General features: G+C 40.7%; 1 protein-coding gene across 1 annotated transcript; it reads right to left on the minus strand.

The window, feature by feature from the left end:
* Positions 1–210: 210 nt before the first annotated feature.
* On the minus strand, positions 211–20,624 carry LOC148576223 (uncharacterized). The gene is made up of 2 exons (XM_088502692.1): positions 19,826–20,624; positions 211–350 (listed from the first exon to the last, which is right to left on the minus strand). Exons 1-2 carry the CDS (start codon positions 20,622–20,624, stop codon positions 211–213), a joined length of 939 nt encoding a protein of 312 aa, XP_088358818.1.
* Between the last annotated feature and the right edge of the window lie 7,196 nt (positions 20,625–27,820).

A 27,820-nucleotide genomic window follows, 5' to 3' on the forward strand; every position in this document is an offset into this window, starting at 1 on the left:
AATGCTGAAATTGCTCCTCTAACATTCTGTAAGAAGCTCCTTGCCCAAACATGTATAAGAATGTTGCTACCATCTCTTCTCCACTAACACCTCGTGTGGATTTCAAGCTATAATTGAGAATCAAGTCATTATATAAATGGTTAAACACTGATTTCTCATTCTAAATTGTTCAAAAAATCACATTTCATTCTCTTCCTTTAATTCTGATAGCTATTGATATCCTGATAGTTTTAAAGTTCTTTTTTCTTGTTTGAGGACATATCGCAAGTAATAATTGGTAACTCCACAAATAGCTAATATAGCAGCTGATTCATAATCATTTTCATGTTCTTCATATTCAGTATCATTATCTGTTTCATAATCACTCATCCTATATAATTTAAATCAACAAAAAAATAAGATAACAAAGCAAAAAATACTATCCATAATGTCATTATTAAATAAAAGTTGCAAAATATAAAATTAAAACATAAATTATAACATTGTCACTAAATTAAAGTTCAACAATAACAATAATAAGAATTCATGCAGAAAGAAAAATTTAAAAATAAAGTTTAGAGATGATTCATGTTGTAACACCCTACCATACAGAGTCTTATGCTTAAGTCATAATTCAGAGATGGCAAGGTATTACGACCTCTAAGACCAAATTTTAGTACGTATAGTAGTATGAATAATTAATTATAACTAGGAGCCTTTATAGAAAAAGGGGTAAACAAAAACCGTAACTCAAACGCGCAACACTCCGATCGATAACGTAACGAACAGGGATAAGCTAACGCGAGATCATATATGTACAAAGGAGTGTCAAAAACAGGAATACCAAGACTCAAAATTCGGCTGCGAAGATAACTGGTCCGAGCATAGCAATATATACATATAATAAAATAAGGAAAACCCCAAAGAAAACCCAAAGGGACACAAATACAGAAACCTATTCTCCAAAACCTCCTATAAGAGGAGTCATCACAGTTTGTATTATTTAATGGAGATAAAAGTATCTAAACAAGATATATAACCCAAAATAGAGTCCCGAGAACAAAGGATCTTCGCTAATCCAGAAGTCTCCAGCATGCCTCAATGAGAAGCCTCGCGTCCTGCATCTGAAAACCACAAAATCCGCATGGGTGAGAACCAGAGGTCCTCAGCATGGTAACAGCTTCCACATATATAATACATAATAATAGAGGAAAGCCGAAGACAATCCTAGAACTTCCTCCAGATAATATCAAAGCTTATAAACAAGCTAAACCGTAAGTGGCAACTGACTACAGATTCTTCAGTCTAACTAATACTTCCCTTTCCAATTCCTTCAGACCTCCCAACTACCAGCAGGAGTATAATATAGCAAACACAGTTATATCAGACAAGAGATTTACAAATAGGAACAGATAAGGCATTTAGACAATTAGCAAGTAATATGCAGTCAAATAGGCAATCTCAAACAATTCATGTAGTATGCTTATGATGCATGCCTGTCCCTAGTGGCTGATGATATCATCTGTCGGTTATAGAGCCAACCCGACAAGTCCTGGTAGCTAGCCATTGGACTGTCCCTCTGTCGTGCATCCCCAACTCGAGTTATACTCATCATAAACTTGATCATAATCATGATCCATATCCATCACCCTCACTGGTGAATATTTATCCATCACCATCACTGGTGAATATTTATCCATCACCATCACTGGTGAATATTTATGGGGGCGAGCTCATCCGGGCCTTTCACAGTGCCCGGCCACACTTACGACATTGGGTTAACAGAGCTTCGAGTCTCAACCTGGAGCACATGGTGGCTAGCCATTGCTACTACCCAGGGAAACCCTCATCTCCAATGGTGGAAGTGCAAACATTCACAATTCATTCAATAGCATATATGCATTTATACTTAGCCATAATCATGGCTCCACCGTAACACAGCAATAATCTAGCCATCCGGCTCACGGTTAAATCCATAACCAGCCAATTTGTTAACAATTACGGCACTTCGGCCCATGGCATAACAAGCACTTCCACCGCCATTCTTCGCATCTCACATAATCATCTTTGATCCTCAATGATCATTCATTTTTCCCTTGCTTCACTCGCAAGTTACCACATTTACTAGCCCTTTTCCTCATGCTAGGCATATCATAATGATTTAAGACATAAGCGGTGAGATCGGAGGCTTAGAAGTATGAAATTTGGCTTTTAAAACTCAAAAATCAACTTTGGGATGAAAACAGGGCCACGCGTACGCGCACTCCACGCGCACGCGTGGATGGCCTTAAAACTCATCGACGCGCAAGCGTCCGACACGCGAACGCGTGGGTTGAAAATTAGCCAAACGGCGCGCACGCGTCAGCCACGCATACGCGCGAATACATTGTGCCCCAGGCACAAAACTGGCACAACTCTGGCACAACTCTCTGGAAAATGGCTGGGCATTCGATGCAGAGCATCGACGCGCCCGCGCACACCACACGCACGTGTGGATGTTGCTTTCTCGAAGAACGGCACGTACGCGCCAAGTGCGCCTACGCGCGAGGGGTCATTCTGCTAAAAATTTTCTAAGTTAAAAGCTGCAGAATTCACAGATTCAACCCCCAATCTTTCGACGGTCATAACTCTCTCATTTTAAATCATTTTTCACCCGTTCTTCGAACGGCATGGACATCCCGGATCCAATTTCATTTCTAAACAGATTTGACGCAAATCAAAGATCCGTAGTCCAAGTTATGTCCCGTCAAAGTATGCCCAAAAACCATATTTTCATTCAAAACCACAAAGTGCCATTTTCAAAATAAGCCACTTTCAACTCTTTTCAAAATCAATCAAAACATGCAAATTTCAATCCTTTTCTTTGAAATCATTCAAAATGTACCAAAATCAACAACAAGCCATCCTCAACTCACACATTGACATTTTACCAAAATTTCCAAAACCACATCCAACCATTTTAACACTTCTCAATCAAATGGCTAAAGGACAAACACAATATCATGTCATACATCCTTCCTCATCTCAATTTCCAATAATTCCATTTCCAATCAACCATCATTATACATAATCATCATCATACTCACCATTAACATGGTACCACCCATCAATTCAACCTCAATCATTCATCAAGCATATATCACAACATGCATTTTCCCATATATCACACAATCAAGGCATCAATATTCATAATCACATATATGATCACATCATATATCTCAATCATTCAACAACATCATCAATTCAATGCCTATCTTAGGGCCTCTAGCCTAGGTATTTCCTACCACATTACATATTAGATACGGAAAACCGAAACCATACCTTAGCCGATTTCCCAAGCTCAACCGGAGCACTTCCAAACCACTTGTCCACAAGCTCTCAAGGTCTCAACACCTCCAAAAACAGATTTTATCACACAAAACCCTCTTTCAAGCTTTCCAAAATCACTAATCAAGCTCCAATATTTACATATACACAACCTAAGCCACAATCATCATACCCATACACAACATCTCAATACCCAAACATCATAGAACAAAAAATCACACTAGGGTTGAGAATCTTACCACATCCAAGGTCCAAGGAGACAAGATTAACCTTCTCCTTCAAGAGAGTTGGGTCCTATAACATCAAAGAACCCAAAATCTCAACATTTTTGCTCATGAAACTCGAAATCAAGGGCTGGAATTTCGAACAGTAAAACGTGGCTTACCTCAAAATTAATTGTATGGGTTTTGTAGAGCTCTCCGCGGTGAACGCGTGGCCGCAAACAGAGCGGCAATCGGAGCTCTAGATCAAAAGTTATGGTGGTTTGAAGATCAAGTGAGAGATAGAACTTGAGAGAGTGTTCTTCCCCCCTCCATCTTAATTTTCAGCGTGTTTGAGTGCTAAGTGAGGAGAGAGAGTGCTGAAAACTAGGGTTTTGGTTTAGTTTAGTTGGGCCAAAGGCCCACTTTGGGTCCGGTTGGTCCGGTTTGGCCCGTTCGGTCCAATCTTGGTCCGATTTCTATAAAATTGGTATCGAAATTCTCGTCTCAATCTCCTCTATCATATTAAGCCATAAAAATAATATTTTTGGCTTTCTAGAATAAATTCTCATTTATGGGTTAATTAGCCGTTAATTAACCGGGTCTTACATTCTACCCACCTAATTGGGAATTTTGCCCACAAAATTCAAATTCAAATTCAATTACCTGAGAATAAGTGCGGATAATCCGTTCGCATCTCCGACTCAAGTTCCCAAGTGTGTTCCTCAACACCGACTCGACTCCAAGCCACTTTGACTAATGAAACCTCTTTTCCACGCAACCGTTTGATACTAGTATCATCAATTCTAACTGGAGCCACTGGAAGCATCAAATCTTCCCTTAACTGAACCGATTCGGGTTCTAACACATGGCTAGCATCAGGAGTGTACTTCCGAAGCTGCGACACGTGAAATACGTCATGCAAGTTCGAAAGATGAGGTGGTAGAGCCATCCGATACGCCACCGGTCCAATCCTCTCCAGGATCTAAAATGGACCAATGTATTGAGGATTCAACTTCCTCGCTTTAATCGCCCTACATACTCCTGTGGTTGGAGTAACCTTCAGGAAAACATGATCTCCTTCTTCAAATTCCAAGGGCTTCCGCCTCTGATCGGCGTAACTCTTCTGGCGACTCTGCGCCATAAGCATCCTATCTCGGATTTTCTTAACTTGTTCAGTGGTCTCAGCTATCATCTCCGGCCCCAACAAGCCTTTCTCTCCAGCTTCATACCAACATAGCGGAGATTGACATTTCCTCCCATACAATGCCTCATACGGAGCCATTCCGATACTCGCATGGTAACTATTATTGTATGCAAACTCTACTAACGGCATATACCGATCCCAACTCGCCGGTTGGTCCAAAACACAAGCTCTCAACATATCCTCTAGTGTTTGGATCGTCCTCTCGGATTGACCATCTGTTTGAGGATGGTAAGCTGTACTTAAGCTTAATCGGGTTCCAAAAGCTTTCTGAAATGCACCCCAGAACCTCGAAGTGAAACGAGGATCTCTATCAGAGATTATAGTAGCAGGTACACCATGGAGTCTCACAATCTCCTTTATGTATAACCGAGCTAGCTCCTCAAGGGTGTAAGTCATCCGAATGGGCAAAAAGTGAGCTGACTTCGTCAGTCGGTCCACAATCACCCAGATAGCATCCAAACCAGTCCTAGTCCTTGGCAATCCCGACACAAAGTCCATTGCAATACTTTCCCACTTCCATTGCGGAACCTCTAAAGGTTGCAACATCCTAGAAGGTCTTTGATGTTCAATCTTTACCTTTTGACAAGTTAAGCACTTTGAAACATATTCCGCCACATCATTCTTCATACCCGGCCACTAAAACATCGCCTTTAAATCATGGTACATCTTAGTACTTCCCGGGTGAATGGAGAATCCGCTTTTGTGTGCCTCCTTTAAGATATCTTGCCTCAAAGTACCAACATCCGGCACAATGATCCTACCATTGAATCTCCATAACCCATCTTTTTCTTCCGACACTCTCCACTATTTTCCTTGCTCGATAGCCGGTAACACCTTCCATAACGCTTCATCATTTTCATGAGCCTTTAGGAGTTTGGACTTAAAGTCACTTGAGATTTCTAATCGGCTCAAACACAAGGTTCCAGATACTTCTTGAGCACCAATTTTTAGACTCTCGAATCCCTTGAGCAACTTCTCCTCTTGAAGCATCATCCAAGACGCATATAACGACTTCCGACTTAACGCATCCGCCACTATATTCGCCTTTCCAGGATGGTAATTTAACTCAAAGTCGTAGTCCTTCAACAATTCCATCCACCTCCTTTGTCTCATATTAAGCTCTTTCTGAACAAAGAGGTATTTCAAGCTCTTGTGATCGGAGAAGACTTGGAACTTAACCCCATAGAGATAATGCCTCCACACCTTCAAGGCAAACACGACCGCAGCGAGTTCCAGATCGTGCGTAGGGTAACTAACTTCATGAGGTCTTAACTGTCGTGAGGCATACGCCACCACATTATCATGCTGCATCAGCACGCACCCTAGGCCCTTTAACGATGCATCACAGTACACCTCAAAAGACTCGTTCGACTTAGGTAACACTAACACAGGTGCAGTGGTCAACTTTTTCTTCAATGTCTGAAAGCTCTCCTCGCACTCAGGAGTCCAAACAAACGGAGTGTTTTTGCGAGTTAATTTTGTCAACGGCAAAGCTAATTGCGAAAAGCCTTTGATGAACCTTCGGTAATAGCCAGCTAAACTCAGAAAACTCCTTATCTCAGTTACTGTGGTTGGTTGCTTCCAATCCATCACAGCTTCTACCTTAGTTGGATCTACGGCTATTCCCTTCTTACTCACCACGTGACCCCAAAAACTTCACCTCATCCTTCCAAAACTCATACTTAGACAGTTTCACATAGAGTTTCTTCTCCTTTAAAATCTGCAACACGGTCCTCAAGTGTTCTGCATGCTCTTCTTCAGTCTTGGAGTAAATCAGTATGTCGTTGATGAGCGGATATTTTATACGCTTTTTGGGGATAATTTCATATAGTTTAGAGTATGTTTTAGTTAGTTTTTAGTCTATTTTTATTAGTTTTTAGGAAAAATTCATATTTCTGGACTTTACTATGAGTTGTGTGTTTTTCTGTAATTTCAGGTATTTTTCTGGCTAAAATTGAAGGAGCTGAGCAAAAATCTGATTCAGGCTGAAAAAGGACTACTGATGCTGTTGGATTCTGACCTCCCTGTACTCAAAGTGGATTTTCTGGAGCTACAGAACTCGAAATGGCGTGCTTCCAATTGCGTTGGAAAGTAGACATCCAGGGCTTTCCAGCAATATATAATAGTCCATATTTTGCACAAGGATAGATGACGTAAACTGGCGTTCAACGCAAGTCCTCTGCCCAATTCTGGCGTCCAGCGCCAGAAAAGGATCAAAAGCTGGAGTTGAACGCCCAAACTGGCATAAAAACTGGCGTTCAACTCCACAAATGGCCTCTGCACGTGAATTGCTTAATTCTCAGCTCCAGCACACACCAAGTGGGCCCCAGAAGTGGATCTCTGCATCATCCATCATAGTTTATCCAATTTTTGTAAACCTAGGCTACTAGTTTAGTATTTAAACAACTTTTAGAGACTTATTTTGTATCTCATGACATTTCAGATCTAAACTTTGTATTCTCTGACGGCATGAGTCTCTAAACCCCATTGTTGGGGGTGAGAAGCTCTGCTGTGTCTCGATGAATTAATGCAAGTATTTCTGTTTTCCATTCAAACACGCTTGTTCCTATCTAAGATGTTCATTCGCGCTTAACTGTGATGGAGATGATGATCTGTGACAATCATCACCTTCCTCAGATCATGAACGTGTGCCTGACAACCACCTCCGTTCTATATACGATTGAATGAGGATCTCTTAGATTCCTAAATCAGAATCTCCGTGGTATAAGCTAGAATTGATGGCGGCATTCATGAGAATCGGAAAGTCTAAACCTTGTCTGTGGTATTCCGAGTAGGATTCAAGGATTGAATGACTGTGACGAGCTTCAAACTCCTGAAGGCTGGGCGTTAGTGACAGACGCAAAAGGATAGTAAATCCTATTCCAACCGGATCGAGAACCAACCGGTGATTAGCCGTGCTGTGACAGAGCGCGTGAGCGTAGTTTTCACTGGAAGGATGGAAGGTAGTCATTGACAACGGTGATCCACCAACACACAGCTTGCCATAGGAGGACGTGCGTGCGTGAATCAGAAGACAGAGGAAAGCAGAGATTCAGAAGACAAAGCATCTCCAAAACTCCAACATATTCTCCATTACTGCACAACAAGTAATCTTTAATTTATGCTCTCTTGGTTATTCGCAATTCAACTGATAAACATAATTGACTTCCTGACTAAGATTTACAAGATAACCATAGATTGCTTCAAACCAACAATCTCCGTGGGATTCAACCCTTACTCACGTGAGGTATTACTTGGACGACCCAGTGCACTTGCTGGTTAGTGGTACGCGTTGTGAAAGGCGTGATTCACAATTCGTGCACCAAGTTTTTGGCGCCGTTGCCGGGGATTGTTCGTGTTTGAACAACTGACGGATTATTTTGTTGCTTAGATTAGGAAAAATCTTTCTTTTTTGGTTTAGAGTCTTTTATTATTTATCCCTTGTTAAAACACTTTAAATTTATAGCTCAGTTAATTAGAACGTGGTGTTTATGTTCATGGTAATTGGCTATCATATTTAAAAAAAAAAAAACCTTCTTCAAAAATTATTTTTCTATTAAATTCTGTGCCAAACTTTAAGTTTGGTGTTTTCTTGTTGATTTCCTTTGATTTTCGAAAATTTTGGTTTGGTCTTGATCTTGAAATTTTTAAGTTTGGTGTTCCTTGGTGTTTTCTCTCCAAATTTTTCGAAAACAAGGAGCACTAGATCTAAAAATTTTAAATCTTGCGCTCTCTTATTGTTTTTCTCTTTCCTCACTAAATTCAAAATTATCTTTTCTCTCATTTTTTTAAAAAAATAAATTTTCGAAAATTATATAAAAAAAAAATTTTAAATCTTTTCCAAATCATATCTTTTTCAAAACCTTCTAACCACTTTTTCTCTCCTCACTTTTTCGAAAATCATAATTTTTGTTATTTTTATTTTTGGTTAAGTTGTCCTCTTTCCATAAAATAAAATAATTAAAAAGGTAAATCAATCCAAGTTATATCCCTTTGTCCATCATGGACATAAGTGGAAATGAACAGTCCAGAAGGACTCTGGGGTCATATTCTAACCCCTCTACTGCTTCATATGGGAGTAGCATATGCATACCCTCCATTGGAGTTAGTAGCTTTGAGTTGAATCCTCAGCTCATTATCATGGTGCAGCAAAGTTGCCAGTATTCCGGTCTTCCACAGGAAGAACCTACAGAATTTCTGGCACAATTTCTACAAATTGCTGACACAGTACATGATAAGGAAATAGATCAGGATGTCTACAGACTATTACTGTTTCCATTTGCTGTAAAAGATCAAGCTAAGAGGTGGTTAAATAACCAACCTAAGGCCAGCATAAGAACATGGAAACAGCTGACAGAAAAATTCCTGAATCAGTATTTTCCTCCAAAAAGGATGACACAGCTAAGGCTGGACATCCAAGGCTTTAAACAAGGAGATAATGAATCTCTTTATGATGCCTGGGAGAGATACAGAGAGATGCTACGAAAATGCCCCTCTGAAATGTTTTCAGAGTGGGTTCAGTTAGACATCTTCTACTATGGGCTTGCAGAAGGAGCTCAGATGTCTCTAGATTACTCAGCTGGTGGATCTATCCATATGAGAAAGACAATTGAAGAGGCTCAAGAGCTCATTGATACAGTTGCCAGGAATCAGCATCTGTATCTAAGCAGCAACCCTTCCGTGAATGAAGAGGTTAAAACAGTAACTGCTGAATTCAGTACTGTAAAACAAGCTGCTGAATTCAATCAGCAATTGGATTTTCTAACAAAGCAGTTAGCTGAATTCAAAGACAGGCTACAGGAGACAAGGATAGCTAATATACATATGGACGAACAGTTTAAGCAAACAAAGCAGCAGCTATCAAGGCAAATAGCAGAAGAATGCCAAGCAGTTCAATTAAGAAGTGGGAAAACATTAAATACCCCACCTCAAGGCATCAAAAATTCAAGAAATGAGCAACCCACCAAAGATTCACCTGAGGACAGTAAGAGCCCAGGGAAAAATAATTCTGGCACTAAAACGCCAGAAAATGGGTGGAAGGTTGGCGCTGAACGCCCAGACCATGCCCAAAACTGGCGTTCAGCGCCAGAAACAAGGCAGGATTGGCGTTCAACGCCAGAAATGGGCAAGAATCTGGCGTTGAACACCCAAAATGGGCACATTTCTGGCGTTCAGGCGCCAGGAACAGACAGTGAGCTGGCGTCTAACGTCACTCCTGCTTCTGACTCTGGCACTCAATTGCCAGTGAGGGATCAGACACACACAAGTGCTGATAACAACCCCTCTAAAAAGGCTTCTTTAACCACTAAGGTTGAGGAATATAAAGCCAAGATACCTTATCCTCAAAAACTCCGAAAAGAGGAGCAGGATAAGCAATTTGCTCGCTTTGCAGATTATCTAAGGACTCTTGAAATAAAGATTCCATTTGCAGAGGCACTTGAGCAAATACCTTCTTATGCCAAGTTCATGAAAGAAATCTTGAGTCATAAAAAGGAGTGGAGAGAAACAGAAAGAGTACTCCTCACTGAAGAATGCAGTGCAGTCATTCTAAAAAGCTTTCCTGAAAAGCTTAAAGACCCTGGGAGTTTTCTGATACCATGCATATTAGAAAGTGATTGTACCAAGACAGCTTTATGCGATCTTGGGGCAAGCATCAACCTAATACCTGCATCCACTATCAGGAAGCTTGGCTTGACTGAAGAAGTTAAACCAACCCGGATATGTCTCCAACTTGCTGATGGTTCCACTAAATACCCATCAGGAGTGATTGAAGACATGATTGTCAGAGTTGGGCCATTCGCCTTTCCCACTGACTTTGTTGTGCTGGAAATGGAGGAGCACAAGAGTGCCACTCTCATTCTAGGAAGACCCTTCCTAGCAACTGGACGATCCCTCATTGACGTCCAACAGGGGGAAATAACCCTGAGAGTCAATGATGATGAGTTTAAGTTGAACGCTGTCAAAGCCATGCAGCATCCAGACACATCAACAGACTGCATGAAAGTTGATCTCATTGACTCTTTGGTAGAAGAGATCAACATGGCTGAGAGTCTCGAATCAGAGTTGGAAGACATCTTTAAAGATGTTCAGCCTGATTTGGAGGATTCAGGGGACATGAAAGAGCCTCTGAACTTTCTTCTGAAAGAGGAAAAATCCCCTAAACCCGAGCTCAAGCCACTACCACCATCCTTGAAATATGCATTTCTGGGAGAAGGTGACACTTTTCCAGTGATCATAAGCTCTGCTTTAAATTCACAGGAAGAGGAAGCACTTATTCAAGTGCTAAGGACACACAAGACAGCTCTTGGGTGGTCCATAGGTGACCTTAAGGGCATAAGCCCAGCTAGATGCATGCACAAAATCCTATTGGAGGACAATGCCAAACCAGTGGTTCAACCACAGAGGCGGCTAAATCCAGCCATGAAGGAAGTAGTGCAGAAAGAGGTCACCAAGTTACTAGAGGCTGGGATTATTTATCCTATTTCTGATAGCCCCTGGGTGAGCCCTGTTCAAGTCGTCCCAAAAAAGGGAGGCATGGCAGTGATTCATAACGAAAAAAATGAACTGGTTCCTACAAGAACAGTTACAGGGTGGCGCATGTGTATTGACTACAGAAGGCTCAATACAGCCACCAGAAAGGATCATTTTCCTTTACCATTCATAGACCAGATGCTAGAAAGACTAGCATGTCATGATTATTACTGCTTTCTGGATGGCTACTCAGGCTACAACCAGATTGCAGTGGATCCCCAGGATCAAGAGAAAACAGCATTCACATGTCCATCTGGAGTGTTTGGTTATAGAAGGATGCCATTTGGGCTATGTAATGCGCCTGCAACCTTCCAGAGATGCATGCTCTCTATTTTCTCTGACATGGTGGAAAAATTTCTGGAAGTCTTCATGGATGACTTCTCAGTATATGGAGACTCATTCAGCTCCTGTCTTGATCACCTGAAACTTGTTCTGAAAAGATGCCAAGAGACCAACCTAGTTTTAAATTGGGAAAAGTGTCACTTCATGGTGACTGAAGGAATTGTTCTTGGGCATAAAATCTCAAACAAGGGAATAGAGGTGGATCAAGCAAAAATAGAGGTAATTGAAAAATTACCACCACCTGCCAATGTTAAGGCAATCAGAAGCTTTCTGGGGCATGCAGGATTCTATAGGAGGTTTATAAAGGATTTTTCAAAAATCGCAAAACCTCTAAGCAATCTGCTAGCTACTGACACGCCATTTGTGTTTGACACAAAGTGCCTGCAGGCGTTTGAAACGCTGAAAGCTAAGCTGGTCACAGCACCAGTCATTTCTGCACCAGACTGGACATTACCATTTGAGCTAATGTGTGATGCCAGTGATCATGCCATTGGTGCAGTATTGGGACAGAGGCATGACAAGCTTCTGAATGTCATTTATTATGCCAGTCGCGTTCTAAATGATGCCCAGAAAAATTACACAACCACAGAAAAAGAACTACTTGCAGTGGTTTACGCCATTGACAAGTTCAGATCATACTTAGTAGGATCAAAGGTGATTGTGTATACTGACCATGCTACTCTTAAATATCTACTCACAAAGCAGGATTCAAAACCCAGGCTCATCAGATGGGTATTGCTTCTGCAAGAGTTTGAGATAGAAATAAGAGACAGAAAAGGGACAGAGAACCATGTGGCTGATCATCTGTCCCGGATAGAGCCAGTGGAAGGAACGCCCCTCCCTTCTCTTGAGATCTCTGAAACGTTTCCTGATGAGCATTTATTCGCCATTCAGGAAGCACCATGGTTTGCCGATATTGCAAACTATAAAGCTGCAAGGTTCATACCCAAGGAGTATAACAGGACACAAAAGAAGAAATTAATTACTGATGCAAAGTACTACTTGTGGGATGAACCTTATCTCTTTAAGAGATGTGCAGACGGAATTATCCGTAGGTGTGTGCCTAGAGAAGAAGCACAGAGGATCCTGTGGCATTGCCACAGATCTCAATATGGAGGCCATTTCGGAGGTGAGCGAACAGCCACCAAGGTCCTCCAATGTGGCTTCTATTGGCCCACACTCTATAAAGATTCCCGAGAGTTTGTATGTAATTGTGACAGTTGCCAAAGACCTGGTAATCTGCCTCATGGTTACGCCATGCCCCAACAAGGAATCTTGGAAATTGAGTTGTTTGATGTATGGGGAATTGACTTCATGGGACCTTTCCCACCATCATATTCAAACACTTATATTCTGGTGGCAGTTGACTATGTATCAAAATGGGTTGAGGCTATTACCACACCCACCAATGATACTAAAACAGTGCTGAAGTTCCTCCAGAAACATATCTTTAGCAGGTTTGGTGTCCCTAGAGTGTTAATCAGTGATGGGGGCACTCACTTCTGCAATAAACAGCTTTACTCTGCCATGGTTCGGTATGGAATTCGCCACAAGATAGCCACCCCATATCATCCACAAACCAATGGGCAAGCTGAAGTCTCTAATAGAGAATTAAAGAGAATCTTGGAACGGACAGTAAGTACCCGTAGAAAGGATTGGGCACGGAGCTTGGATGATGCTCTGTGGGCTTACAGAACAGCATTCAAGACCCCTATAGGGACCTCTCCATACCAACTTGTTTATGGTAAGGCATGTCACCTGCCCGTGGAACTGGAACATAAAGCCTATTGGGCAACCAGGTTCCTAAACTTTGATGCCAAATTAGCAGGAGAAAAACGATTGCTCCAGCTAAATGAGCTAGAGGAATTCAGATTCACAGCTTTCGAAAATGCCAAGCTTTATAAAGAAAAATAAAAAAAATGGCATGACAGAAAGCTGTCATCTAGAATCTTTGAACCAGGACAGAAGGTCCTGTTGTTTAACTCTAGACTCAGGCTATTCCCCGGGAAACTGAAATTCCGGTGGAGGGGACCATACGTGATTACAAGTGTGTCACCATATGGTTACGTGGAGCTTCAAGATATTGATTCTGATAAGAAGTTCATTGTCAATGGACAGAGAATCAAGCATTATCTTGAAGGCAACATTGAGCAAGAATGCTCAAGGCTGAAGCTAGATTAAAAGCTCAGCAAGGTCCAGCTAAAGACAATAAAGAAGCGCTTGCTGGGAGGCAACCCAGCCATGGGGCATCAATCCTCTAAGCATTTTTGCCCTATTTTTATTTTTATTTGTTTATATAAAGTTCACTGACACTAAGGTACAGAATCATTTGTATAAGTTTACAGGGTTACAGAAGGAATCCGCACACAAAACAGAGATAGGGAGCTCAATGGCAAGAAAACGCCAGTAAAGGGGCATTTTGGGCGTTCAGCGCCCAAAATGGGCATCCACTGGGCGCTGAACGCCAGTAAGGGCAGCAATCTGGGCGTTCAACGCCAGAAACAAGCACCCAATGGGCGTTGAACGCCAGTAATGGCAGCAACTGGGCGCTGAACGCCCAGGAGATCAGCATTTGGGCGTTGAACGCCCAAAACAAGCAGCGTTTGGGCGTTCAAACGCCAGGAAGACAGGGAGGAGCCAAATCCATTTATCCCACACGTATTTCCATTCTAATTTCAAATTTTATGCTTCAATGCATGATTTTTACATGAACATATCAAGAACCCTGATTTCTAAAATCCTTAAATTCTAAAAATCCATCTTTCCAAATTCAATCCAACTCTTTTCAAAATCTTTTCTGAAAACAAATCTATCTTTTTCACTCAAAAATCTTTTCAACTAATCCATATCTTTTTCAAATATCCATATGATCTTTTTCAAAATTCAGAGTTATCTTTTTCAAAAATCTATCATATCTTTTCAAAATTAAACTCTATCTTCTATCTTATCTTTTTCAACTCAATCTTTTTATCTTATCTCTTCCAATTTTTCGAAAAGCCACCCCCCCACCCCTTTAAAATTGGGTTCGGCCTCCCCCCTCCTCCATCAACAAGTGCACCTCGATCTCCTTCTATCCCTCTCCTTTCTTTTCTTTTGCTTGAGGACAAGCAAACCTCTAAGTTTGGTGTGTTTATCCAAGATCACTAAGATCATGGCTCCTAAAGGAAAACAACCCACTCCAAGAGGCAAGAAAGAGAGCATTCCAAAACCACTTTGGAATCAAGGGAAGTTCTTATCTAAAGAACATTCAGACCATTATCTGAAAGTAATGGGTCTGAGATCAGTGATCCCGGAAGTTAGATTCGATCTGAAAGAAGATGAATATCCGGAGATCCAGGAACAAATTCGAATCAGGAACTGGGAAGTCCTAGCTAATCCTGAAACGAAAGTAGGAAAGAACATGGTCCAGGAGTTCTATGCTAATATGTGGCAGACTGACAAGCAAAAACTATCTGGAACTGCCTACTATGAATTTCGGACCACGGTCAGGGGAAAGATTGTTCACACCACCCCTGACAAGATCAGAGAGATATTAAAGCTACCTCAGCTAAAGGATGATCCAGACTCCTTCAACAGGAGGATGATGAGAGCAGACATTGGCCTGGATAAAATTCTAGAGGACATATGTATCCCTGGAGCCAGGTGGACCACCGACACAAAGGGCGTCCCAAATCAACTCAAGAGAGAGGATCTCAAACCAGTTGCCAGAGGATGGCTGGACTTCATTGGGCGTTCTCTGTTGCCCACTAGCAACCGCTCTGAAGTCACAGTTAAAAGAGCAGTGATGATCCATTGCATCATGATGGGAAAGGAAGTGGAGGTTCATCAGCTGATTTCAACTGAGCTCTATAAGATTGCTAACAAAAATTCAAAAGAGGCCAGGTTGGCTTATCCAAGCGTGATTTCTCTGCTCTACAAGGACGCTGGAGTAAGGATGGGAATAACTGAATATATCCTAATTGAAAAGTCAATCACCAAAGCATCAATGGAGAGACAACAAGCACAGGAGGATCCTATCAAGAAGAGAGCACAGAAATTCCTCCCAGAGATTCCTCAAGCAGAATATTGGGAATATCTTGAGACGTCTGTCACCAAGATACAGGAAGCTATGGAGCAAATAATAAAACAACAGAAGGAACACAGTCAAATGCTGACCTATATGTTTAAAGAACAAGAGGAGCAGGGGCGTGACTTAAGGGAACTGAAGCGCCAAAAGTCTTCTCTTGTAGGACCAAGCATCCCAAGGATCAGAGGAACCCCCGTGCCCCCAGAATAAAGGTTTTTAACTTCCAATTTCTGCCTTAACTCTGTGACAGTGCCCTTATAAAAGTTTACCTTAGAAGTCATATAATAGTAATTAGTATTTATTTGATTTTATCTCCAATAAAGCTATAGTTTATTTTTCTCATCATCATTAAACATGAATAAAATGGAAGATCTTTTGAATAAGAAGCAATAAAATTTCGAGTTTAATAAAAGAAATTCTAATTGGTTAAATGTGGTGGCAATGCTTTCTGTCTTCTGAATGAATGCTTGAACAGTGCATATGTCTTTTGAATTTGTTGTTTAAGACTGTTAAATATGTTGGCTCTTGAAAGAATGATGAACATGAGACATGTTATTGATAATCTGAAAAATCATAAAAATGATTCTTGAAGCAAGAAAAAGCAGAAAAAAAAAGAGAGAGAAAGAAGAAGCAAGCAGAAAAAGCCAATAACCCTTAAAACCAAAAGGCAAGGGCAAATGAAAAGGATCCCAAGGCTTTGAGCATCAGTGGATAGGAGGGCCTAAAGGACTAAAATCCTGGTCTAAGCGGCTAAACCAAGCTGTCCCTAACCATGTGCTTGTGGCGTGAAGGTGTCAAGTAAAAAAAAACTTGAGACTGAGCGGTTAAAGTCAAAGACCAAAGCAAAAAGAAGAGTGTGCTTAAGAACTCTGGACACCTCTAATTGGGGACTTTAGCAAAGCTGAGTCACAATCTGAAAAGGTTCACCCAGTTATGTGTCTGTGGCATTTATGTATCCGGTAGTAATACTGGAAAACAAAGTGCTTAGGGCCACGGCCAAGACTCATAACGAAGCTGTGTTCAAGAATCATCACACTAAACTAAGAGAATCAATAACACTATCTGAATTCTGAGTTCCTATAGATGCCAATCACTCTGAGATTCAATGGATAAAGTGAGATGCCAAAACTGTTCAGAAGCAAAAAGCTACTAGTCCCGCTCATCTAATTAGGATCTGAGCTTCAATCAAAAAACTCTGAGATATTATTGCTTCTTAACCTATTAGTCTTCTATTTTATTTGTCTAGTTGCTTGAGGACAAGCAACAGTTTAAGTTTGGTGTTGTGATGAGCGGATATTTTATACGCTTTTTGGGGATAATTTCATATAGTTTAGAGTATGTTTTAGTTAGTTTTTAGTCTATTTTTATTAGTTTTTAGGAAAAATTCATATTTCTGGACTTTACTATGAGTTGTGTGTTTTTCTGTAATTTCAAGTATTTTTCTGGCTGAAATTGAAGGAGCTGAGCAAAAATCTGATTCAGGCTGAAAAAGGACTGCTGATGCTGTTGGATTCTGACCTCCCTGCACTCAAAGTGGATTTTCTGGAGCTACAGAACTCAAAATGGCGTGCTTCCAATTGCGTTGGAAAGTAGACATCCAGGGCTTTCGAGCAATATATAATAGTCCATACTTTGCACAAGGATAGACGACGTAAACTGGCGTTCAACGCCAGTCCTCTGCCCAATTCTGGCGTCCAGCGCCAGAAAAGGATCAAAAGCTGGAGTTGAACGCCCAAACTGGCATAAAAACTGGCGTTCAACTCCACAAATGGCCTCTGCACGTGAATTGCTTAAGTCTCAGCCCCAGCACACACCAAGTGGGCCCCAGCACACACCAAGTGGGCCCCAGAAGTGGATCTCTGCATCATCCATCATAGTTTATCCAATTTTTGTAAACCTAGGCTACTAGTTTAGTATTTAAACAACTTTTAGAGACTTATTTTGTATCTCATGACATTTCAGATCTAAACTTTGTATTCTCTGACGGCATGAGTCTCTAAACCCCATTGTTGGGGGTGAGGAGCTCTGCTGTGTCTCGATGAATTAATGCAAGTATTTCTGTTTTCCATTCAAACACGCTTGTTCCTATCTAAGATGTTCATTCGCGCTTAACTGTGATAGAGGTGATGATCTGTGACAATCATCACCTTCCTCAGATCATGAACGTGTGCCTGACAACCACCTCCGTTCTATATACGATTGAATGAGGATCTCTTAGATTCCTTAATCAGAATCTCCGTGGTATAAGCTAGAATTGATGGCGGCATTCATGAGAATCCGGAAAGTCTAAACCTTGTCTGTGGTATTCCGAGTAGGATTCAAGGATTGAATGACTGTGACGAGCTTCAAACTCCTGAAGGCTGGGCGTTAGTGACAGACGCAAAAGGATAGTAAATCCTATTCCAACCGGATCGAGAACCAACCGGTGATTAGCCGTGCTGTGACAGAGCGCGTGAGCGTAGTTTTCACTGGAAGGATGGAAGGTAGCCATTGACAACGGTGATCCACCAACACACAGCTTGCCATAGGAGGACGTGCGTGCGTGAATCAGAAGACAGAGGAAAGCAGAGATTCAGAAGACAAAGCATCTCCAAAACTCCAACATATTCTCCATTACTGCACAACAAGTAATCTTTAATTTATGCTCTCTTGGTTATTCGCAATTCAACTGATAAACATAATTGACTTCCTGACTAAGATTTACAAGATAACCATAGATTGCTTCAAACCAACAATCTCCGTGGGATTCGACCCTTACTCACGTGAGGTATTACTTGGACGACCCAGTGCACTTGCTGGTTAGTGGTACGCGTTGTGAACGGCGTGATTCACAATTCGTGCACCAGTCGTCAATGAAGACAACAACGAATTTATCCAGAAACAGACGGAATACTCTATTCATGTAATCCATAAACACTGCAGGAGCATTTGTCAACCCAAAAGACATCACAGTGTACTCGTAATGACCATAACGAGTCCTGAAAGCGGTCTTAGGGATATCCTCACCCCTCACCCTTATCTGGTGATAACCGGATCGCAAATCGATCTTAGAGAAAACCCCAGCTCCTTGTAACTGATCCATAAGATCATCAATTCTTGGCAATGGGTACTTATTCTTTATGGTGACCTTGTTCAGCTGCCTGTAATCCACACAGAGTCGCATACTTCCATCTTTCTTCTTTACCAGTAACACTGGAGCACCCCACGGGGAAACACTTGGTCGGATAAAGTTCTTACCCAACAATTCCTCTAACTGAGACTTTAGCTCGGCCATCTCTAATGGTGACATTCTATAAGGAGCACTTGAGATTGGTCCCGTCCCAGGCACCAATTCAATAGCAAACTCGACCTCTCGGTTAGGTGGAAATTCCTCAATATCATCGGGAAACACTTCCGGAAACTCACACACTACCGGAATCTGATCCAACCTTTGATCATCACCCGAAACACCCGCGGTTAACAACAGGATACCCTGACATTCGATTCCAGAACAGTTCACCATCATCGAATTCAAGTAATAATTATTCACCACAACCGGCCCTTCTGTATCCTCCGGCATAAAGTACACCGACTTGGTAGAACAATCAAGCAGGACATGGTTTTCGGATAACCAGTCCAATCCCAAGATAAGATCAAGACCGATCATCGGTAAGCAGATTAAATTATGGACAAAATCACGCTGCTTGAACCTAAACGAAACTTTCGGGAATCCTAGCCTAGTTACCATGGCTTCATGGGTAGCATTATACACTTTTAAGTCATAACCTAAGGTTACGATCTTCAATCCTAACTCATGGGCTTTCTCAAATGCAATAAATGAATGCGATGCTCCCGAATCAAATAAAGCATTTAAAGTTTGACCAGCCATTTCACAGTTACCTCGAATGAGTGTCTCGGATCCCTCTGCACCCACAGCTGAGGTGGTGAACACCCGACCAGTCTGTTGTGCTTTCCCAGCACCTTGCTTTTGCTTCTCTGGACAACTTGCGGCTTTATGCCCCGCCTTTCCACAATTGTATCACAAACCTCATCCGGCCTTGCATGGTACTCCCGGATGGTGACTCCCACACCTAGTACAAGCTTGATCATTCTGAGGCTGCTTCCCAAACCTTTTCCCTTCGGAGTAGTTGTTGTTGGGCCTCCTAAAAGAATCTTCCCTCTTGAAGGGCGGACCTCTAGGTGCAAAGCTCTTCCCTCGGTTTTGTAGAAATGATCCCTTGTGATTTCCTTTCTCAGTGGCTGCCCTCTTCACACACTCTTCAGCAACCCTGCACTTGTTCACCGATTCGGAGAAAGTCCTAATCTCCATTGGTCCCACTGAACTGAAAATATCGCTCCGGAGTCCTCCTTCGTACTTAACACACTTCCATTCCTCATATTCCACCGGAGTCCCTTGACACATACGAGAGAATCTGAATAGCTCCTCAAACTTGTCAGTATACTCAGACACGGACATAGTACCCTGCTTCAGCTGCAACAATTCAAGCTCCTTGGCTGTCCTAGCAGAAGTCGGAAAGTACTTCTTATAGAACTCCTCTTGGAAGACATCCCAGGTGATATAATCATCACCCTGCTGCAGAAGGCGTCGGATACCCTGCCACCAATGCGATGCTTCACCAGTGAGCAAATAGGTAGCGAACTCCACACGCTGCCCTTCAGATACCACCTGCGCTTGCAGTGCTCGTTCCATAGCTTGAAACCACGTATCGGCTTCAGTCGGGCTAGTAGTTCCCTTGAACTTCGGTGGATTAACCTTCAAAAAGTTCGCCAGTGTCATCGGACCCTGAACTCCACCTCCGTCATTACCATGGTTGTTCATCTGTTGGCCAAGAGCCTCAGCAGTGGCTTGCATAGCAGCAGCCATGTTCTCCAACGCAGTCATAAAGTTCACCTGGTCATTAGGGTTATTCTCCGGTGCGCGAGCATTCGTATGTCCTCTCCCACGGCCTCTACCACGTCCACGAGGCGCCATCTGGTTCCTATGCACACCAAACAATCGATATTAAGTTGATCAGTCTCAATATCGGAAGTTTAGTGCTTCAAAGTCCCAAATGCATGCTCATGAAAGTTTATGCTAACTATATCAAGTACATATACTAACAGCACACAACACACATACAGAGAATGCACAAAAGCATAGTCAGTCCATTCCTCAGGCTCTACAGGAACGAACTGCTCTGATACCATAATGTAACACCCTACCATACAGAGTCTTATGCTTAAGTCATAATTCTGAGATGGCAAGGTATTACGACCTCTAAGACCAAATTTTAGTACGTATAGTAGTATGAATAATTAATTATAACTAGGAGCCTTTATAGAAAAAGGGGTAAACAAAAATCGTAACTCGAACGCGCAACACTCCGATCGATAACGTAACGAACAGGGATAAGCTAACGCGAGATCATATATGTACAAAGGAGTGTCAAAAACAGGAATATCAAGACTCAAAATTCGGCTGCAAAGATAACCGGTCCGAGCATAGCAATATATACATATAATAAAATAAGGAAAACCCCAAAGGAAACCCAAAGGGACACAAATACAGAAACCTATTCTCCAAAACCTCCTATAAGAGGAGTCATCACAGTTTGTATTATTTAATGGAGATAAAAGTATCTAAACAAGATATATAACCCAAAACAGAGTCCCGAGAACAAAGGATCTTCGCTAATCCAGAAGTCTTCAGCATGCCTCAACGAGAAGCCTCGCGTCCTGCATCTGAAAACCACAAAATCCGCATGGGTGAGAACCAGAGGTCCTCAGCATGGTAACAACTTCCACATATATAATACATAATAATAGAGGAAAGCCGAAGGCAATCCTAGAACTTCCTCCAGATAATATCAAAGCTTATAAACAAGCTAAACCGTAAGTGGCAACTGACTACAGATTCTTCAGTCTAACTAATACTTTCCTTTCCAATTCCTTCAGACCTCCCAACCACCAGCAGGAGTATAATATAGCAAACACAGTTATATCAGACAAGAGATTTACAAATAGGAACAGATAAGGTATTTAGACAATTAGCAAGTAATATGCAGTCAAATAGGCAATCTCAAACAATTCATGTAGTATGCTTATGATGCATGCCTGTCCCTAGTGGCTGATGATATTATCTGTCGGTTATAGAGCCAACCCGACAAGTCCTGGTAGCTAGCCATTGGACTGTCCCTCTGTCGTGCATCCCCAACTCGAGTTATACTCATCATAAACTTGATCATAATCATGATCCATATCCATCACCCTCACTGGTGAATATTTATCCATCACCATCACTGGTGAATATTTATCCATCACCATCACTGGTGAATATTTATGGGGGCGAGCTCATCCGGGCCTTTCACAGTGCCCGGCCACACTTACGACATTGGGTTAACAGAGCTTCGAGTCTCAACCTGGAGCACATGGTGGCTAGCCATTGCTACTACCCAGGGAAACCCTCATCTCCAATGGTGGAAGTGCAAACATTCACAATTCATTCAATAGCATATATGCATTTATACTTAGCCATAATCATGGCTCCACCGTAACACGGCAATAATCTAGCCATCCGGCTCACGGTTAAATCCATAACCAGCCAATTTGTTAATAATTACGGCACTTCGGCCCATGGCATAACAAGCACTTCCACCGCCATTCTCCGCATCTCACATAATCATCTTTGATCCTCAATGATCATTCATTTTTCCCTTGCTTCACTCGCAAGTTACCACATTTACTAGCCCTTTTCCTCATGCTAGGCATATCATAATGATTTAAGACATAAGCGGTGAGATCGGAGGCTTAGAAGTATGAAATTTGGCTTTTAAAACTCAAAAATCAACTTTGGGATGAAAACAGGGCCACGCGTACGTGCACTCCACGCGCACGCGTGGATGGCCTTAAAACTCATCGACGCGCAAGCGTCCGACACGCGAACGCGTGGGTTGAAAATTAGCCAAACGGCGCGCACGCGTCAGCCACGCATACGCGCGAATACATTGTGCCCCAGGCACAAAACTGGCACAACTCTGGCACAACTCTCTGGAAAATGGCTGGGCATTCGATGCAGCGCATCGACGCGCCCGCGCACACCACGCGCACGTGTGGATGTTGCTTTCTCGAAGAACGGCACGTACGCGCCAAGTGCGCCTACGCGCGAGGGGTCATTCTGCTAAAAATTTTCTAAGTTAAAAGCTGCAGAATTCACAAATTCAACCCCCAATCTTCCGACGGTCATAACTCTCTCATTTTAAATCATTTTTCACCCGTTCTTCGAACGGCATGGACATCCCGGATCCAATTTCATTTCTAAATAGATTTGACGCAAATCAAAGATCCGTAGTCCAAGTTATGTCCCGTCAAAGTATGCCCAAAAACCATATTTTCATTCAAAACCACAAAGTGCCATTTTCAAAATAAGCCACTTTCAACTCTTTTCAAAATCAATCAAAACATGCCAATTTCAACCCATTTCTTTGAAATCATTCAAAATGTACCAAAATCAACAACAAGCCATCCTCAACTCACACATTGACATTTTACCAAAATTTCCAAAACCACATCCAACCATTTTAACACTTCTCAATCAAATGGCTAAAGGACAAACACAATATCATGTCATACATCCTTCCTCATCTCAATTTCCAATAATTCCATTTCCAATCAACCATCATTATACATAATCATCATCATACTCACCATTAACATGGTACCACCCATCAATTCAACCTCAATCATTCATCAAGCATATATCAGAACATGCATTTTCCCATATATCACACAATCAAGGCATCAATATTCATAATCACATATATGATCACATCATATATCTCAATCATTCAACAACATCATCAATTCAATGCCTATCTTAGGGCCTCTAGCCTAGGTATTTCCTACCACATTACATATTAGATACGGAAAACCGAAACCATACCTTAGCCGATTTCCCAAGCTCAATCGGAGCACTTCCAAACCACTTGTCCACAAGCTCTCAAGGTCTCAACACCTCCAAAAATAGATTTTATCACACAAAACCCTCTTTCAAGCTTTCCAAAATCACCAATCAAGCTCCAATATTCACATATACACAACCTAAGCCACAATCATTATACCCATACACAACATCTCAATACCCAAATATCATAGAACAAAAAATCACACTAGGGTTGAGAATTTTACCACATCCAAGGTCCAAGGAGACAAGATTAACCTTCTCCTTCAAGAGAGTTGGGTCCTATAACATCAAAGAACCCAAAATCTCAACATTTTTGCTCATGAAACTCGAAATCAAGGGCTGGAATTTCGAACAGTAAAACGTGGCTTACCTCAAGATTATTTGTATGGGTTTTGTAGAGCTCTCCGCGGTGAACGCGTGGCCGCAAACAGAGCGGCAATCGGAGCTCTAGATCAAAAGTTATGGTGGTTTGAAGATCAAGTGAGAGATAGAACTTGAGAGAGTGTTCTTCCCCCCCCCCTCCATCTTAATTTTCAGCGTGTTTGAGTGCTAAGTGAGAAGAGAGAGTGCTGAAAACTAGGGTTTTGGTTTAGTTTAGTTGGGCCAAGGGCCCACTTTGGGTCCGGTTGGTCCGGTTTGGCCCGTTCGGTCCAATCTTGGTCCGATTTCTATAAAATTGGTATCGAAATTCTCGTCTCAATCTCCTCTATCATATTAAGCCATAAAAATAATATTTTTGGCTTTCTAGAATAAATTCTCATTTATGGGTTAATTAGCCGTTAATTAACCGGGTCTTACACATGTCATCTAATTTAAAAGATTCTAGCCATTCAAGTTGTTGATTGGAATTATCACTCAATGTAATAAAAGTTTCTCTATATTGTGGCTTAGCCATTAATAATCTAATTCCCAAATAGAACTGTGGACTATATAGTTCTAGGCCAGGTAATTTGCGTAGCAACTTGATACAATTTTCTATGGAACAAGCATCATCTCTCTTAGTTATAACTTTTGACTCCACACCAACTAAAATACGATCAAGTGAGTCCTATAATTTAGATGCTATTCCAGCTTTTTTTTCAATTTTTTTGCTAGAAGTCTTCCTTCTTTTCTCTCTAGTAGGGTTTGAACAACTGTATAATTTAACGTCTTGTTCAATAAATTCGTTTGTATAATTAATATCACCTCTACTCTCAAAATCCTCATTATTCTGATTATTAAATTCTTCAGGATTTGGATCTTCCGATGGCGCCCAAGCACCATAACCAGTAGCTACGATGTACTTGAAACACTGTTCAAGCCTATCTAAAAATTTAGGACCTTCATTCTTAAACTTAGCGAATTCTGGATTAATCTGTTTAAAATATGCAAAAGAATAAATATAAAAGATATCTAATAATTAAATTTTAAAGATAAAATTAACTTATGTATTATTTTATAATGCAAAATTAACATACCTTAATTTTATCAGTCCACCAAGATTCAGAAGCTAACACTGTTTTTTTTTCATGATCCCAATCAAGATCAGTCTCTTGTCCAACTAATTTAGCCCATAATTGAAAATAAGATTTAAGAGCATCCCATCTATTTCTTAGTTGTCTATGCACATATGGGAGTCCTGTTCTCTCTCTAAATTTTTTTTGTAGATTTTTTCATCTAATTTTACTAAAATGTTTATTAGGCCTATTACTATCTCATATCTCTTTCACATAGATAGTAAAAAATAATTCAATATTTCAATCATTTTATTTTGCTTTTACAGTTTCTATTTCTCCTTCATTTATTATATTCTCATTTTCAATATTTACTTGACTAGAACTTTTTCTTAGATTTAGTTTTGAAACCATACTATATAAATTATAAATTATATCAAATTTTATAATGTATAATGTTAATGAAACCAAACAATAACAGTGAATATAATAACACCCTAAATAAAAATAAAGTACTATAATAATAAAAAATCAAATAATAATAATGTAAAGTAAATAATAATAACGTAAATGATAACAAATTAATAATATCAAAATGATAAATAAAATAAAATAAAAAATTAATACGAAGACAGAAATAATATGAAAAAATGATAACAAAAAAAAGGAAGTAAATAATAATAGCGTAAAGTAATATGAAGACGGAATCAATATGAAAAGAATGTAAATAATAATAACAATATGAAAAAAAAAGGGTAAAAGAAATAAAAGAAAGCAAATTGAAGACGAAAGCAATATGCAAAGAAAGCAAATAATAATAATATGAAAAAAAAGGGATAAAAGAAAAGAACTTGATGACTTGTTGTTGAATGTGTAGAAAAACAATACCAGAAAATAATATTCTTTCAACCTTCTTATATATATATATATATATACTTGGAAAAAACTCCCTTCATCTAAAAGGAAGGGGTGGCGGATGATTGGTATGTAGGATCGTCTTGAAGAGCCTTTAAAAAGGTCTTCTCTCTGTTGGACAACCTTCACACGATGAGGAAGTGATGAGCGGATATTTTATACGCTTTTTTGGGTTAATTTCATATAGTTTTTAGTATGTTTTAATTAGTTTTTACTTTATTTCCATTAGTTTCTAGGCAAAATTCATATTTCTGGACTTTACTATGAGTTTGTATATTTTTCTGTAATTTTAGGTATTTTTTGGCTGAAATTGAGGGAGCTGAGCAAAAATCTGATTCAGGCTGAAAAAGGACTGCTGATGCTGTTGGATTCTGACCTCTCTGCACTTGGAATAGAATTTCTGGAGCTACAGAAGTCCAAATGGCACGCTTCTAATTGCGTTGAAAAGTAGACATCCAGGGATTTCCAGCAATATATAATAGTCCATACTTTGCTCAAGGATAGACGACGTAAACTGGCGTTCAACGCCAGTTCCATGTTGATGTCTGGCGTCCAGCGCCAGAAACAAGTTACAAGTTGGAGTTCAACGCCAGAAAAGGATCCAAAGCTGGCGTTGAATGCCCAAAACAGCCCTATGCACGTGATTAGCTTAAGTCTCAGCCCCAGTACACACCAAGTGGGCCCCAGAAGTAGATTTCTGCACTATCCATCTTAGTTTACTCATTTTCTGTAAACCTAGTTTACTAGTCAAGTATTTAAACAACTTTTAGAGACTTGTCTTGTATCTCATGACATTTTAGAACTGAACTTTGTACCTTTTGACGGCATGAGTCTCTAAACTCCATTGTTGGGGGTGAGGAGCTCTGCTGTGTCTCGATGAATTAACGCAAGTATTTCTGTTTTTCATTCAAACATGCGTGTTCCTATCTAAGATATCCATTCGCACTTCAATATGAATGTGATGAACGTGACAATCATCATCATTCCCCCACAAACGCGTGCCTGACAACCACTTACGTTCCACCATAGAATGAATGAATATCTCTTAGATCTCTTAATCGGAATCTTCGTGGTATAAGCTAGATTGATGGCAGCATTCAAGAGAATCCAGAAAGTCTAAACCTTGTCTGTGGTATTCTGAGTAGGATTCAGGGATTGAATGACTGTGATGAGCTTCAAACTCGCGAGTGCTGGGCGTAGTGACAGACGCAAAAGGATAGTAAATCCTATTCCGGTACGACTGAAAACCTACAGATGATTAGCCGTGCGGTGACAGCACACCTGGACCCTTTTCACTGGAAGGATGGATGGTAGCTATTGACAACGGTGATCCACCAACACACAGCTTGTCATAGGAGGACGTGCGTGCGTGAATTAGAAACAGAGGAAAGCATAATTTCAGAAGACAAAGCATCTCCAAAACTCCAACATATTCTCCATCATTGCATACAAGTATAATTTGCGTTCTGCCCTTTTATTCCTTGCAATCAAATTTGATAAGTGAATTATTTTATTATTTTCCTGACTAAGAGTTACAAGATAACCATAGATTGCTTCAAGCCAACAATCTCCGTGGGATCGACCCTTACTCACGTAAGGTATTACTTGGACGACCCAGTGCACTTGCTGGTTAGTGGTACGAGTTGTAAAAAGTGTGATTTACAATTCGTGCACCAAGTTTTTGGCTCCGTTGCCGGGGATTGTTTGAGTTTGAACAACTGACGGTGAATCTTGTTGCTTAGATTAGGAAATTTTTGTCTTTTGGGTCAGAGTCTTTTATTTTCTTTTCAAAAATTTTCAAAAATAATTTTTCTATTAAATCTCGTGCCAAACTTTAAGTTTGGTGTTTTCTTGTTGGTTTTCTTTTGTTTTTCAAAAATT

This window comes from Arachis ipaensis, chromosome B1 (assembly GCF_059453495.1).
Source record: "Arachis ipaensis isolate K30076 ecotype BB chromosome B1, ASM5945349v1, whole genome shotgun sequence".
In the NCBI taxonomy this organism is placed as follows: domain Eukaryota; kingdom Viridiplantae; phylum Streptophyta; class Magnoliopsida; order Fabales; family Fabaceae; genus Arachis; species Arachis ipaensis.